Source organism: Phalacrocorax carbo, chromosome 4 (assembly GCF_963921805.1).
Source record: "Phalacrocorax carbo chromosome 4, bPhaCar2.1, whole genome shotgun sequence".
Lineage (NCBI taxonomy): Eukaryota > Metazoa > Chordata > Aves > Suliformes > Phalacrocoracidae > Phalacrocorax > Phalacrocorax carbo.
This window is the reverse complement of record NC_087516.1, coordinates 49,015,185-49,031,878: the sequence shown is the minus strand read 5'-3', so window position 1 is coordinate 49,031,878 and position 16,694 is coordinate 49,015,185. Positions and strand designations below refer to the sequence as shown.

Below are 16,694 nucleotides of genomic sequence, written 5' to 3'. Positions count from 1 at the left end.
GCCGCAGGGCTAAGTAGGCAAGACTCTCATTGCATTCCCAGTCTTTTCTTACTGATAGGCTAGAATTTTTTTCTGTCCCCTGGATGATTACAGCAGAGGCTCTCCATCACTGAGCAAAATCAGACCGGCAGGCAGGACATTGAGCCTGGGGAACGCTACCCTTTACCAGGAAAATTCTGCAGCAAATGGCCAACTTCCTCTTTGGCCTTCCGGTGGTACTTATTTGAATATTGACCCAAATGCAGCAGCAGGATCTTTTAGAAGTTCTGTAAAGAGGAGTACAGAGCCCAGTCTCACCGATGAGAAACAATGTCAGGGAGAGTAAGGCCAAAATAGCTAAAGGTGTCTGTATTTTGGGCACCTGTCGTTAGCCAGGATCTCTCTCTTCAGAGTGCTAACCACTTAATGTGTCATCGCATGTTCAAAAACGTTTCACTGTTCCTTAGGCTGAACTTTTCTTTCGCATCCAGCTGTGCTGCTCTGGAGCTGACTATCCCCATAGTTTTGCTGACAGTTCATGTGAATGCTCCCTAATTTGCACCAGACAAAACTATCTCAGTGAACTGGAAGAGTCAATATAATTTCTGTGGACAGATGCTCTCCCCAGGCCCCAGCTGTGCTGGTGGAAGAGATACCCACCACTTGCTGCTCATTCCTACCTCCAGCTGAAGGCTGCTGACCCCTGGATCTGTTGGCTGAGCTAGGGCGTGTGAATGCTCACTTGTTCTTTTAGTGAAAGGCCTCATTACCAAAAACCTAGTATTTAAGCTACTCACCTCAATGAGTTGGTAAGTGCTTACTTCAGCAGCTTTGCTAGCAAAGCTGTGGAAGCAGTAAGTTTTGGAGGAGGGCCAGCTAGCATTTCTCAGCGGGTTAGATATTTGTAGGGGGAACGTCTGCTTCCAGTCCAAACACTCACCCGAGGAGGAAACGAGGCAGCAGATGCTGCAGAGACCAGCCTGTGTGGGATACTCGTGGATCATATTGCTTCCTGATATGCAGCCACATCCCACCGCAGGCTGCTTGGACCTCAGAGGAGCTGGTATCGCCTCCCACGGGTGAGCATCTCCTAGAGCTTTCCTTGTCCTCCATCCTCAAGCTCTGCTGGAGCATCTCTTTGCTGTCAGTCATACAGATATTGGGGGAGATAGCGACAGGACTCAGAAGGTTTGCTGTTACTTTTCTGGAAATAAACTGATCTGCTGTTCAGCTTGAATTCTTCCCTCCTGCTGAAAAAAAAAAAAAAAAAAAAGCTCATGTAATAAAAATTGCAGTATGGCACATATATACGAAAGGAACAACATTGAAGTAGGACAATTTTCATTCTCCTCCTTCCATACCTTCCTGCCGGGCACTGTCGCTTTAATATCCTTTCACAACAGAATCTATGAATATAATTCAATTACAGATTTGTAAGAGCAAAATGAAGGAGGGTACAAATTTCATCTCATCTAAGCATAACGTAACAGCGAAAAACTGTTTTGGCTGGTACTTAAAATCTCAGTCAGACACCTTGCATAGAAAATTCCATCCCAAACTGCTAAAGTTTAAGAAAATCACAGGGAAATGAGAACAATCTTCTAATAGAAAGGCACAGTTACAAGTCCCCCTTCCACAGTGTTTCCATCTATTTTATTGTTTTTATATTAATTCTATATGATCAGAAGTTTTGTGAAATACCACATTTAGACATTCTGAAGCCCATTAAAAATGTCAGACATTTATGTATTTTAGCAGTCATCGATCCACTTTACCCGGTAATGGAAAACTACCCTCCCATGACAAAGCATGAGATACTCCTGTGTATTCTCCCTCTGTTTGGGACCTCTTCCACCCTGTGGTCTTTCAAACTATCTAGGCTTGATCTGGTGCTGCAAAATTTGGGAAATGTTAAGGAGCCTTTTATTACAGAGTAAATCAGGCCAAATGATTTAGTCCTGAAAGGGCTTCAGGGCTGTCCCCAGGGGGCACGGGCAGAGAAAACCCGCTGAGCCTCCTGCCCCACCATTGCTCCAGAGCATGACCTAACATTTCGGAGGCGGATGTGCCGGGCTGGCTTGGTTGCTGCTTGGTTCAACTGCTGAAACTGAGAACACCTTCCAGCTGTGGCTCCAGGTGTGTACTCTGGCCGTGTGCTGGCTCCATCCGTGGGTGAGGCCTGGGTGTTTGCAGCCAGTCTACTTTCAGGTGTGATGGGGAAATGGGAGCATTGCTGCCTCACGCGTGCTGCAAAGAAGACACAAGGTATGTGCCCCAGGCCCGCTTCTGAGTGAGCACACTCCTGAAACCCCTTCCTCCCTCTCCTTTTCCTATTCTCCCAGCAGCATGTTCAGCTCTCACACCCACTCTGCCGCTCACATGTGTCAGAGAACCCACGCCACAACAGGTGCTTGCAGCAACCATTTGCTTGGCAGCGGTAAAAAAAGGAGCGGAGCTTGGCTTTATTTCAGGCTGTAAAGGAGCAGGAAGGGGCCCACATCCTGGGGGAGAGGAGGTCATGGTGACGGGAGGAAAACAACTGTCAGAGGGAGCGTGGGGACATACTTGCTTTGAGGACTGGCCAAAGGAAGGGAAAAGAGGGGGGACAGAATATGAGCCCTCTCAACAGATGAGGAGGCTGGCCGACAGATTTCATCACAGTGAGCTGAAAATGCAGCCCACAAGGAAGTATGAAAGAAGCAGCTATGTGTTTTGTATTAATATTAAGCTTTGTATTAATAACGTCCTTTCTAACCTGCATTTCATTTTTAGTAATACACTGGGACGCACAATGAGGAAAAGGATCACAGCCAGGTCTGTGTGGAAGAGAACCTCGTGTGTCAGGAACAGGGGCACCTCGCACAGGCGATGGAAAACCTTCATGGGGACTGCCTGAACACTTTCATTTGCTTGAATTTAGACTCTAGAATTAGTACCGCAGTATGAACCCACTGCTATTACACTGCAAAGCGATTTCTCAGAACTCCTGTAGCTGAAGGAAAGTAATATATAGCACAAATAATAATTAAAACAAACTATAAGTAATTAAAGTCATTAGAACAGTCATTGTCATGAAGAACTGTTCCAAGCAGCACCAGACGTACCTAGGTCCTTTGCTTCAATGGGCAGAGAGGGTTTTGTTTCTCCATGTCCTGTTGCCCCTATAAAGGCTAGTTGTACAATACCCGTTGTTTTAGACCACTGTTAATATGTTCATGTTTTACCTGTGCTGCTGGGCCTTGGAGGAAAATGAATGCACAATGCACACACTGCACAGCGCTAGCACGGAGCCCCAGTGCCTCACCTTGGAGGTGTAGCTACCTGGAGTCATAAAGCATGTATCCCACAGATTCTCAAACTCACAGCCGTAGACAGAGATTCAAAACAAGTATTTTTCGCCGGGTGATGAGAGCCAATAGTGGTGGGTATTAAATATTTTAAAACTTGTTAATTTTTATTCATTTCAGTAATACAGCAAATACATATTGAATATGACATCTGTCAAGAAAATGGCACTTTCTACACAAAATATAAAATGGGTAGGTATTGAGAATCACATGAAGACAGAATGAGAACTTGAGAAAATTTTCCTCTAAAGCCTGGGCGACGCCGAATGCAAAACTTAAGTATGGCCCCTACATCTTAGCACATTCTCTGTAACTTGCACCACATGTCACTCATGGGTAGTTGGTGACAAAAGCTGAGTTTTGCTTCCTAGCTTCACCTGTCCATGAGTGCCTATGAGAGATGTTTAAAAAAAAAACCAAACAAAAAACAACCTCAGTATTATAATACGTGAAGTGAGAGAATCATAGAATCATTAAGGTTGGAAAAGACCTCTAGGATCGTCAAGTCCAGCCGTCAGCCCAACACCCCCATGCCTCCTAAACCGTGTCCTGGAGTGCCACGTGACACCTGTTTGAACACCCCCAGGGACGGTGACTCAACCATTTCCCCGGGCAGCCTCTTACGGTGCCTGACCACTCTTTCAGTAAAGAAATTTTTTCCTAATACCCAATCTAAACCTCCCCTGGCACAGCTTGAAGCCATTTCCTCTCATCCTATTGCTAGTTACTTCAGAGACCAGCACCCACCTCACTACAGCCTCCTTTCGGGTAGTTGTAGAGAGCCAGAAGGTCTCCCCTCAGCCTCCCCTTCTCCAGACTAAACAGCCCCAGTTCCCTCAGCCGCTCCTCATAAGACCCGCTCTCCAGACCCTTCACCGCCTGCTTTGCCCTTCCCTGGACACGCTCCAGCGCCTCAACGTCCCTCTTGTAGTGAGGGGCCCAAAACTGAACACAGGATTTGAGAGAAGTGACAACCTGCTCTCTGGTACGGCAAGACTGCTTTATAGAAACGCAAAGGTCTATTTCTGGACTGACTGCACAAGGTATAAAACCCAGAACACAGCTTTATGCCTTTTTTTTTTAACTCCCCCTTAACGCCGTTATCCTACGGCGCAACGCGGCCGGTTCTGCTTCCGCGCCGCTCGGGGCCCGCCGGGCGCAGCCGCGCTGAGGGGCTGAGGGGCGGGCGGCAGGCGGCGCCGCGAGCTGCGCAGGCGGCCTCTTCCCTCCCGGCGGCGCCGAAATCAAACCGCGCCGCCCGCCCGCCTCTGGAGCCGACATGGTAAGCGGCGGCGGGGCGCCCGCCCTCTTCCCGCTCTCCTCGGCGCGGTGCCGTGCCCGGGCCGGGCGGTGAATGAGGGAGCGGCGGGGCGGGCGCGGCGGGGCTGCGGGGAGGCGCCCCCCGCCGTGGCTGCGGGTAGCGGCCGCCCGCGCCTCGCCCTCCCTCCGCCGCTGAGGGGGAGCGGCGGGAGCCGCCCGCCCGCCGCCGGGCGGGGACTCTCGGTACACGCACCCCCAAGATGCCGGCTCTGGGGGTGCAGCGTCACCATGGCCTGGGGCATTTTGTGCCTGGTTTCTTGAAGAGCGGTGTAAATTTACCTGGCACCTAGCGGAGCAGGCCCTGTCACTGTAGCGTGAGGTGGGGACGGTGCCTGCCGGTCCCGCCGAGACCCGGGGCGGGCCGGGGGGAACAGGCGGCAGCGGCCGCCCGGGTACCACCCTCCCCCCCCCCCCGGGAGCCCCCCTCCAGGCACCCCGCCCCACTGAGGGTCGCCCCCCGCCCCGGCACCCGGGCCGCGGTTGTGCGAGCAGAAGGACTTGCAGCCTGGCCGGGTGTGCTTAACAGCAGTGCCTACCGCTGGCTGCCTTCAGGAGCCTGAGCGACAGCGAAATGGGTGTTTTATGTACGTGGTGTGGAACACCTGGCGAAGAGGTAGGGGGGAGAGAGCGAGCGAGCAATGTGAAAATCAATAAAATTTCCATCGGAAGCGCATTGACTTGTTACCTCTCTCGCTCCGTCAGAGCGCTGGTGTGAAACGTGGTGCCCGAGGTTATGTAGCTAATAAGCAGGCGCTTTTTAGAAATGCTGCTTAAATTTCACACCGTGCACGTATGGGGGTTTGGGCTGTTTGGGAAGCAGGGAGGGAGAAGTTAAAGATCAGTCCGGTTTCTGTTTGCGCTTCTACTTGCATGTACGTGGCAGCTAGAGCTTCTAATTCTAGGACATAACTGATGTCAAAGGACAGAGAGCTGTGATGTCAGTGCTGACATAGGGCATCTCTGGTTAAAGCAGAAGGGAGGAGTCTTTAAAAAAAACATTAGTAGTGCTTTATGTTAAATGTAATTCTAAATTGCTTCTGTTCACATCTCTTGTGTTATTGTAGCTGTATAAACCAATTTTTCAATTCATTTTTTAAAAATCTAAATCAGTCTGGCCACTTTGCTCTTGATGCACATTTTAAATTTTATGCTGCCCTGCCATGTGATTTATTTCAGAAGGAAGCAGGAGGCAAGAAGTGAAAAATGGTATTGACTTGCTTCTCTTTGGGCTTGGAAAAGAACATGTGTTGTCTTTTTCAAAGCACCTTTAGACTCCCTGCTTCCATTGACTCAATGGCAACAATATTTAAGCCTTTTTTTTTTTTTAAAGGCAGCTTTTTTTTTCTGCCAGCACCCTATTTTGCTCTTTCTAGCTCGCTCTCGGTTTTCTATAGCTGCAGGCAGCAGCGCAGGGTCTCACAGCCTGCGAAGCCATGAGTGGGGCAAGGGGAAACATCCCTGATTCACCTTGTGGCCCATGTGTTTGCGTTGTTGAGGGCTCTGCTAAACACTAGTAATGAAACTCCGAGTCTCTGTGAAATATTTTATATCTTGATTTTACAAGGGTCGTGTCAAAATAGTGTCTCTGAAAGTGATCAGAGGAGGATATTTCTCAGTTTGGTGTTACTGGTAGCAGTTTGTGAGGAGTCGCTTCTGCCTTTTGCTTCTGTTTGAATCCATGTTATTTACTGCTTGGTCATGCAAGTGCAGAGAAAAGAAATAAAAGAAACACTGTTTTTGAAACATGACCTTGCAATTATAAAGTTGGGTGGGAAATTTGAAGACAGAGGTAGTACCTCAAAATGTACTTTATTGCCTTAAAAAAACCCAAATGGCCTGCATCTCATGCTAGTGTCTCTATATCACAAGATTAAAACAAAAAACCCAAAAGATATTCCTTCTTATGTTTTTAAGGGCTATTAAACCTTTGGGTGAGTTGCTGAAAATTGGTATAAATACACATTTTTACTCTAGTAAGGTAAAACAAGGAACTGTTTGGGTATGCCAGGGAACACTGAGGCCTCAGCTGGATTAGGTTGTGTGAAAGGTCAGCTTCAAGCTTAGAGTAGAGATCGATCAGTTTAACAGTTTGCAGGTGGATTAGCTTGGTGTAATGATTCTTTGGGAAGTAGTTGATTTGAAATTCTGAGGTTAGTTGTAAGGTATTTTAAAGCATGGCTAATGTAACTTAGAGGTAAATAGATTTGAATTCTGAGCAGATGTTAATTATTCAAATGGCTGAATGTGGTGGCTTTTTTTTTCCCCACCCTGTTCTAGTCCAAGAAAAAAGGTCTGAGCTTTGAGGAGAAGAGGGTTCGCATGATGGAGATCTTTTTTGAAACAGTAAGTAACTTGTAATTGTCCTGCATTCACATTGGTGGGAAAACAGGTCCTAAAAGGAGCTTAACTGTAGATGAACTCTGTATATCTTGCTACGCATTCACTGATGCCCTGTATCATCAGTGTATAAATTACTGGGACAGAGCTTGATTCATGTAGCTTCTGATCAGGTGGCTCATCCCTAGGTGGAGCCAAGTCATGGAGATGCACAGGTGGTGTTAAATGCTTCACGTGTGCCCTATTCAAATCCTCTCATTTTGAGTCTGTTACCATAAGGGGGATAGCAAGAGAGATTAGGAAGTGTCTCACTGCTGTTTATGGGAGGAGGAAGAAATCCACGTGTTAGAAAAAACGAGAGCAGACGTGGAAGAGGTCACTGTGGAGAAGAAACCTGGAGATCCAAAAGCAGAGCTACAGTTGTACTGGTGACATATGTAACTCATAGTGTTTTGCCTATTAAAAAAACTACTGTGACATTTGAGTACTTGAGCAATGTGGTGCATCTGGTGCTGACAATCCAACCTTGGCTCTGTCTGCCCTAAGGGGTTTACAGTCTAACTTCAGGCAAAATACAGTGACTTTAGAGTACCAAAGAAAAGAACAGGACTTGTTACAACGGTAGTCTTTTTTTTTTTTTTTTTTAATTGTCAGAACATCGTGATTCTATTGAGGGATATGCAGCCTATTTCCCTAGGAAAGCACAAATATGCAATGTATTTCCTACTTGCTTTTGTTCACATTGATTTAGTGTAAAAACTATGAAGCTCAGATGATGCTGTCATTTGGAACTAAAGTGTCTTTTATGTTTTGCACAGAAAGATGTGTTCCAGCTGAAGGATATAGAGAAGATTGCTCCAAAAGAAAAAGGGATTAGTAAGTGTTTACAAAAGTTGCTTCTCCTGAGCCACTAATCATTTTTTGGGACAGGTTGTACAGTGTAAATTTTCTGGGCTACAGTTTTAGGTTTGTGACTGTAATAATAATGGAAGAAACAGCTAGAAAGGGAATGGCAGCAGGGCCGTAGTGTTAGAAGTGATATCAACAGCATACTCCTACCTTGATTTTCTCATGTTGTCACTTTTGTTAGGGCCAAAATGGAGTTAGCTGTGACGTTTTAGTAATCTCCCAAATTAACCACCAAGACATGGGATGGGTTTTTTCCTAGGCTCTGAGGTGCCAGACTTGCAGTGGCTTTCAGTCTGCGAAATTGTTGTGTGTACTCAGGTGGTGAACTGAAGATCCGGGTGTCTGTCTGTAATGCCACAAATATCTGAAAATACTAGTCTACATGTACATGGTCAATGTTCTGAGATTTCTCCCTCCCCCCCGCACCCCCCAAAAAAAAATGGCTGGACAGCTGTACATGAAAGCGGTTTGTCTTTTCAATGAAAGCCTTCCTGATGAGATCCATTGGTTTCAGATCAGGTCCCAGAGGGTTTATCTTATGCTGTTGAGTTGTTTTAGATGTTCCTCATTCTGCTTCTTTCGATGTTCATTGACAAAAGGGGGATGAAGCATAATGTTTGTGTAGTTGCCACTGTCCTTGACTAGCATTTCTTTGTGGCGCTGCAAGAGTAAATGGACTTGTTGATGGAACTGCAGACAAAGGTGAGTATGACAAAGCAGTGTTTTTGTTATGTCAGCAGCTAACAGAGGCACTCATAGGCTTCTGAAGAGATGTGAAGCTGTCTTGATTCGTTCGTCAATGCCTATGCTTACTTGTAATTTGCAAGAAGAGGATGCAAAAGAGTAAATGCAGGCAATGGAATTTCATATTTAAAAATCTGGAGCGTAGAGTTTCTAAAACCATTAATGCATTTGAATAGTCCAAATTCATCCTGCCTCTGAATAGGAAGGCATTTGGCCACATAACCCAAGCCCCAGTTACTCCGAAAAGGAAAACACCCAGCCTGTGGAAATGCCCCCATACTTGCATCCAGCCCATAGCTTCCAAAAGATTGGATGTTCCTGATCCAGTTCCCCTTAGGCTTGAAATTGAAAGACATTGAAAACCATTAATTAGCTCAAAAGTCTTTACATCTGCTTTGTTGAACAGGTATTATTTTTAAAATGGTGAATTATACCACACATTTGCTAGAATATGAGCAATTATGTTCAGAAATGTTTTGGATCCCTCTGAGTGCAGATGACTTTCTGTATTGGAACTGAATAAAATCAAAAGTAAAATCTGCCCTTCCTGAGTGTAGACAGATGGCTTTAGTGCCTCTGCTACTGTTTAACGCTTTGATTAGCATTACAAAGTGAAATGTAATTACACTCCTAACCAAGAAATAAATTAATCCATATTAGAATTAAGATTGCAAAAATTCTGAAGTACCCTCTCATGAGTTTGTTCTGGTGTTGTACTGTAATGTGCATGTATGTTTTATGATACTCATGAGCGGTGTTTTACAAACATCTGGTAGCAGACTGTATAGAATAGGCTGTATAGACTGTATAGCCTTTATGTATAAGCTGCTGATTTTGAAGGGATTCTTTCCTTCAAGTGAAGCATCAGGCATGGTGTCCTCTCGAAATAGCTTAGCTAGCTGACATTATAGTAAAATATTCATAGAGAGGATTGTAAATGATGGCATATGGTATTCATAATTCTCCATAGTTCAGATGCTATGCAATTCTAATTTGGTGTTTTTGCTTTTATTAGCCTCAATGTCAGTGAAAGAGATTCTGCAAAGCTTAGTTGATGATGGCATGGTGGACACTGATAGAATTGGAACTTCCAATTATTTCTGGGCTTTTCCAAGTAAAGCCCTTCATGCCAGGAAACGAAAACTGGAAGAATTGGAGTCTCAGGTAAATCTGTTTTAAGGAAAGTACTTCTTCAACTGAATGAGTTTGCTTTTTCCTTATACCCTCTTGTAATTTTTTTTCATATCATGCTGTCTCACGTGTGCGTATGTGCGCGCACATGCACACACAGATTTTACTGTAGGAATCATCTGGCATGTGTAGTGTGACATTCTTTCTCATTATCTTGCTGTCACTTCAGAAAAGTTTTGGAAGTTATTCCTGTTGGAGCTTGAGAACCCTTCTTGTCTGCTTGCTGCTGGAAGCATGTTATTCATGATGCAAAACGTCATTTCAGGACTTTGTCTAAATATTTAGGCAGCATATGCTTTTATGTGTCTTTTATATAACAGACCATCATGTGGTAATGACCTAAAAGCCCTGAGAGAACTGAAATGGATATCCCAAGTAACTGTGCCAATGGTTTCTACTTATGGCCGTTGTGCTTTCCTGTCTGCTTTGATCAGTAGCTTAATTTGTGAGCACTTGCATAATCCCATATTGCACTTCTGTTAGGAGGGAAGAGCAAATTGGTCATGATCATCTGCAGAAGAGCAAAGCATCTTTTGTTGCAACACTGCTGTTCTATTGATCTGGTTCTTTCTTACTCTTTAGGAATTGTCTTTCTTGCTTCTTCTAATTGGAGTGGGAAAGCATCTATTCATCAGTTTATTTGCAACTGGAGTACACGATAACAAGATCAATAAACTAGCTTTATGGTCTGATTGCATCACAACACTGCCAACTTTTCCCATGCTTATTTAGCATTATGTCCATTCATCAAAGAATCATTCGACTTAATGCAAAATTATTGGTAGCATCTGAAAGTTTTTACAGACATTATTTTCTTCAGGCATATAGCTCTGGCATCGTTGTTGCTACCTTATGTACATACAGCATTGTCAACTTAGGCTACTTCTTTAAAGCTCCAAATTAATTGTATAAAAGCATGTTTTTTTCCCTAACATGAATTGAAAAAGCAGTTTGTGAACCTGAAGGCTCTTCACCAAAGCAAATCGAATAGCCTGATCAATGCAGTTGAAATTGCTTGGTTTTGCATAGCATGTAGTGTGACCAGCTGAGAGGTAATCTTGTCAGTTATCTCTTGCTATGCTGTCATAGCTTGTAAATCTCAGCCACTACTAAACTGAAGGACTCCAGTCCACTGTTCTGTTTTAACCAACATAAGATCATTTCCCCTTGCCCTGAATGTTTTCGTCACTGGCCTGGGTGCTCTGGACAGCTGTCCAAAGGCATTTTGTGTGTCTGCTTGCATGGATGTGGCAGAGGGAGGAGAGTATTGGTACTCTATTGCATGCCTGATGTGTCTGCTGCAGTTCTCAAGATCAAGAGTAAGACTTCCTAGAACTTTGACTTCCTTTCTCCTTAGGCACTAACTCACTTCATTTTTATGAGCCAGTGATACATACGTTCGGGGGTCTGTGGCAGTAAGGAGAAAGTACTGCAGGTCTTCCCATCATTAACTGGAACTGTGTATTGACAACCTTTCAGGCAGGTGTTTTGGATGAGTTGGAAGGTGCTGCTTGAGATACTGCTCTTGTGGTACTGCATGGGCCATCAAAATTTGTCTTTAATTTCAGGTTCTGACTTGCTCTGTGTTTTGAGTACCTTTCTCAGCATCTTGGATGACCTGTTAGGATCACAGATATAAACTGTACCTTGTCTGTACTGAGACTTGGTTACTATTAAGTTGTCCCACTGACAATTTTGTCTGCTCCCTTACTGCCTTTGTTTTCAGAACTCGAATGAGTCCAGACATTAAAAACTTCCTTGATTTAGCTGGATACACTTGTACTATTTTCAGGCATGGGCTTAGAGTCTGGCATGACTGGGCTTAGATTAATTTTTATTGGCTGGTAATAGCAATGCACTGATCCCTACTCTAGTGAAGTTTGATTTGTCTGAAACAGGAGATTGGTTTAACTCTGCACTGACTTGGAACTGAGTTTCCACAAGATTTAGACCAGGCTGCTTCTCTGCCAGAACACGAATGCCAACTGAGCAATCGAACAAATACATGCTGAAACTCTGGCTTTGTTCACCAAACACCCTGGTGCCACTGTCTTGTTGAATGCAAATGATTTGCTCTTCAATACTTTGTTTTCACTCATCCTACATATTTTAGCCAAGTAGTTGAATGAAGGAGTTGATATTTGTTGCCTTTGCCCTTGGGCTCGGTCCCATCATGAATTTTAGAGATATTTGATCAAGCAGCAGGTCTCTGGCATACCCTGATGAATATCTTCCTTGGAATGTCTTGCAGAATCTGCCTAATGTGCTCCACTGTAAGTATCTAGGGATAATCTACAAACTTATGCTGCACTGCTTTAAATGTACTGTTACATTATTAAACATAAAACCATCTATTATAGATTTATAATAGGCATGCAGTTATTGTAATGTTATTTTATGGTTATTTCTGTGTAGGAAATAAACTATGCTGATATAAACAGTTTTGCAATATAGAACTGCTCCACTTGAAAGAAATAGTTTTGTTACTAGACCCTTATTTGCACACCAAGTCCGGCTCCTAACACATGGGCTTACTGATGTAAGAGCTCTCTTTAGACCATGTTATGAATCCTTAAAAATACTTATATTTGTTACCTTGCTTTTCTGATGAGAATGGAAACGTTTCCGGATTTCAGGGAAAAACATTTCCACGAGCTGAAAATAACTTCTCTGTTGACACAGTGGAAAGGTGGCATTTTCAATGAATAGCACTCTGAACATTTTTACAAGATGATAACAGATTCTGTCTGTGAGTTCAAATTAGCTATTTTAGTGTTTTTATTCTTCTTGATGTGAACACATATAGATTTTCTTAAGGGTTCCTAAACCCAGCCCTGAGAACGACAAAACTTCTTGTCAGAACATGCAAAGCAGAGGGGGGAAAAAAGTCAGCTATTGTACTATTTCTATTACATGTTGCCTGCCTTTGATCACTCTCGTTTACAGCTTGTGGCATGCTGAGAGACATGTTTTCTTTCTGTGTCTTGTCCAGACGGTTTGTTAACTATATGAGTTGTTCTCTCAAGCAGCTAAAAGCTGGAATCAAGCTGCCTTACTTAAAGCAAAAGTTTAAAAACCTAGTAGTTCAGCTCATATTGCAATTACAGCTTTTTACCAGGAGGCAATATCATTGTTTACTGAGGGCATGTGTAAGTAGTGATGGGAAACGGGTGATCCCAAATGCTGAACTGAGATATTTGAAAATGATGTGGAAGAGCAGAAAAGCTTCTCCATGATGCAAATCCTCCTATTAATTCATAGCACCGAGGCTTATGTTTGTCAAGTTGGGCTTGCTACAGGACCTTTTGCCTGCGTACTCTGGTACTTCATAATGTATTAGCGAAGTTGCTCGTAGCTCTCTGCATCTTACAGAGCTTGTGATCGTGGCTGGTTTAGGAACTGTTCTCAAAACAAAATATTTTTTTCAGATTTTTTTTCGCAATTATTGGGCCACACCCCAACTTGGAGACTCAGTAGCAAAGAAGTCTGACCCAGTATTTATGATGACGATCAAGCCAGTTTTGTCTGGATGTTTGAAGTTACACCTCACAGTGGTTGTGTATACCCTAGATTTTTTTCAGGAAGGATTTATTATGCCATCAGTGTGATCCCCTTGTGCAGAGAGATGGCGATTAAAAACAATGCTTGAAATAAAGTTTCTGTTGAGATAGCTTTCTCCCCCCCATTCCCCATCTTTCAACTTGCTTTTGTGGGGGGCAAGTGTTTGGAGAACTCACATATATGGCTAATCTTGTGCTGATCTGATCAGGATTTTGGCGCTGCTTGCTAACACACAGTTACTGTTTGGACTTCTTTCTGGTTTCTTCTGAAAAGCAAGGACAGCGAATATCTTCAGTGTAGCATCTGCTGCAGTTTTCTTCTCCAATAGCTCACAGAGTAAGAATTGCTAAGTAGGTCCTTATGGATTTTTTTTTTTAATTGATTTGCTTTGCAGTGGTATGGCTGCTCTTAAAGGTTTATGCCTTCTGCTGGATGCTATGAATTGGACCACTGAAAAAGTAAAAAATGTTGGAAGTTGCATTTTAGTTAGATGGGTTTGTAGTTGCATCAGTACAGCTATGAGGTGGTGAATTTAGAGCAAGGGCGTGGATTAAGTACTGTTTTAACAAGGTTTGCAAGCGGAGAAATTTTTACTAGGACTTCACCTTTGTCAAGGGGACTGTGGAAGCTTTACTGAGAGGACGGGGTTTGGTTTTTTCGTTCCATAAGAAAAGATGGAAAGATGCTGTTTTATTCTTTAACAATATTTTCCTGACAGTCAGGTTCTGAAGTTTTGAATTACATTTGATCAATTATATTCTGACAAAATGAGATGTTTATTCTTGGCATAAGAATTCTGGAACCTTAGGGTTTTTATTAAACTAACAAAGAATTTGACCTATGCAGTGTAAGCAGAAAGGTAATTTATTGATGATTCTGCTGCCTTTTGTTGATTTCATAGCACGCTTAAGATGAGGAGACTGGAGATTAACCACTCCAGCATGTTAACCACAGTCGTGTTCAATCTCAGGCAGGAACTGCTAACGTGTTTCATACAATTAGCCCTCTTGCATGTTTGATTTTTGTTTTCTTCTGATGTATGTGTTGCTACAGAAGGGATATGGATGTGAAGGATACATTACCTGCTGAAGAAGAGAAGGCACGTATGCAACCAAAACCTTGATAACAGTTTTATCAGGCAGAAAATGTCATATCAATGAGTGAGGAAAAGAGAAATTTTTCTGATGTAACCTCAGTATAAACAGATTTAGCTTAGGTTTTCTTTAATTTTTTCATCTACATCTTTGGTAAAACACTTGCAACTGTGCTGTCTGTTTTAGATAACGTGAATTAATGCTTGCTTGTATTTTGCTTTAGAGTGGCTTGAATTAAGTTTTAATTAAAAGAAACTGGTAACAGCGAGGCCTTTTTCACCCAAGGGCTGACAAGTTGGCAGACCACAACCCTCAGAATCAATAAGGAGTGTCCCACCTCTCCAGCATGTTGTCTGCCATAGCCGGTGTGACTAGGGTCATCTCAGCTGGAGTTGCACAGGGCAGGTTTAGTACTGACACTACAGGGCTTAAGGGAGGCAGAAGCAATTTCAGTGATCCCTGCTGACATCAAAGAGTGTCTGGCTTTCAGTATGACAGGGGTATATGCTCAAACCATAGGGTCATAGAGGATTGCCACAGAATAATATATTTTTAAGAGATGGGGACCTGAAATACCAAGTGTTTCAAAGATCTTGCAGTTATTAGTGTAACTGTTGACAGTACTGTGAGCACAGTAATTCAGTAACTTCGGGAAACAACCATTTTACTTCCTTTTCCCCAGTCTGGTGTCGTGGTTTAACCCCAACTGGCAACTAAGCCCCACACAGCCACTTGCTCGCCCCCACCATGGTGGGAAGAGGGAGAGAATTGGAAGGGTAAAAGTGAGAAAGCTTGTGGCTTGAGACAAAGACAGTTTAACGGGTAAAGCAAAAGCCACACACGCAAGCAAAGCAAACCAAGGAATTCATTATCACCTTCCCATGGGTAGGCAGGTGTTCAGCCATCTCCAGGAAGGCAGGGCTCCATCATGCCTAACAGTTGTGACATCTGGTTTTGTGACAGTTCGTTTCACTGTTTAGTTCAAAACTGTTCATTTCAGTTTTGTTAATTTTTTCACCTTATTTCTCATGACGTTGCTTTCCGGGGGGTTATTCTTTTGTATTTTTAGGCTTTGCAAGAGAAATTTTAACAGCAAACAGTATTACAGCTGCTGTTCCCTCTGAGGACTGAGAGCAGGGTGGTGTCACCTTGTACTGATTGTAAAGATTAAACAGTCTTTTTAGAGCAGGATACAGGATGGACTTTTTAGGCCATGCTCAAGATCCACATGAACAACAGAGACTTGGAGAGAGTTTCTGGCAATTTTTTTTTCTCCCACTAAGCATTGCACTGGGCCAGTGTTAGTTAAAATAGAAGGGATTAGTTGATGCTTCATGCCTTAAATCCCTGCCTTAGGGTTGGTAAGAGGAGGGATTTTCACTTCCTGTGACTCATATACTGAACCGGGGGAAGAATTTAGAAGTCAGTGCATTCTAACTCTCCTTTGGCAGCTAGCTTGAAAAACAAAACCAAACAAACAAGAAACCCATCACAAAACCAACCAACCAACAAAAACCCTGCCAAACAAACAAACAAACACCCCAAAAAAACCCCACAACCTCCCCCCCGCAAAACCCCAGGACTGAACTTGTCAAAATAGTGACTTCACACATACCAAATTGTTTGTACCTATAAGCATTGAAATATGAAAAGAGAAAGGATTTATTATAAAAATAAAGGCTCAGGGAATGCTATATTAGGAAATGCTTTTGTTAGGAATGCACATTGTTTGAAAATATTTAATGGGAAATAATAATATTGGTGAGTAATCTGGCTTGAAGCCTCCTGGAGATGTTTGACAACACAACTAACAGGAGAGAACCTTATTTGTTCAGAATGCATACAGACAATTTTGACTTTTAACCATCAGAAGGTTCTTTCAAGATGCTGCTTGGTTGATTTCTATCCTTTTAGACAGAGAGATTTTTCCTTCTCATACTCTGACTGGATTACTGCATGGAAAGTTGTTGAATAGAGACTGCTTGAGACCACTCACTGGAGCACAAGACTCTTCTGCTGTCCACATTGTTTCAGCCTGAGCAGCCTCCTCCTTGATCCAGCTGACTCACTCAGTGTATTTCCACACAGTTAGAGATTGATTCTGGACTGCAAGTAGGTACAATTGCTCAGAGGTGGCTGGCTTAAAGTAATCAGTCCTAACTGAGGTACAAATCCGTAGAGTTGACAGATGTTCAGTGAGGGGTAACAGGCC

The 16,694-nt window shown here is 43.4% G+C and overlaps 1 protein-coding gene and 1 long non-coding RNA gene across 4 annotated transcripts in view; both read left to right on the top strand.

Annotated features, from left to right (window-relative positions):
• Window positions 1-930: 930 nt before the first annotated feature.
• Window positions 931-3,144, top strand: LOC135313274 (uncharacterized). Its single transcript, XR_010372893.1, has 3 exons — window positions 931-1,058; window positions 2,104-2,244; window positions 2,752-3,144. It is a non-coding gene; the product is annotated as an uncharacterized LOC135313274 (long non-coding RNA).
• Window positions 3,145-4,497: 1,353 nt separating this feature from the next.
• Window positions 4,498-16,694, top strand: part of MND1 (meiotic nuclear divisions 1) — a 43,159-nt gene continuing 30,962 nt past the window's right edge. The window contains exons 1-4 of one of the 3 annotated variants that reach the window (XM_064449847.1): window positions 4,498-4,608; window positions 6,924-6,989; window positions 7,802-7,859; window positions 9,652-9,800. In XM_064449847.1, the coding sequence (XP_064305917.1) occupies window positions 4,606-4,608; window positions 6,924-6,989; window positions 7,802-7,859; window positions 9,652-9,800 (276 nt within the window). In that variant the 5' untranslated portion in view covers window positions 4,498-4,605. Of the gene's footprint in view, window positions 4,609-5,127; window positions 5,260-6,923; window positions 6,990-7,801; window positions 7,860-9,651; window positions 9,801-16,694 lie in introns of those variants that run through there. The other 2 variants (XR_010372687.1, XM_064449846.1) reach the window with 2 other exon arrangements.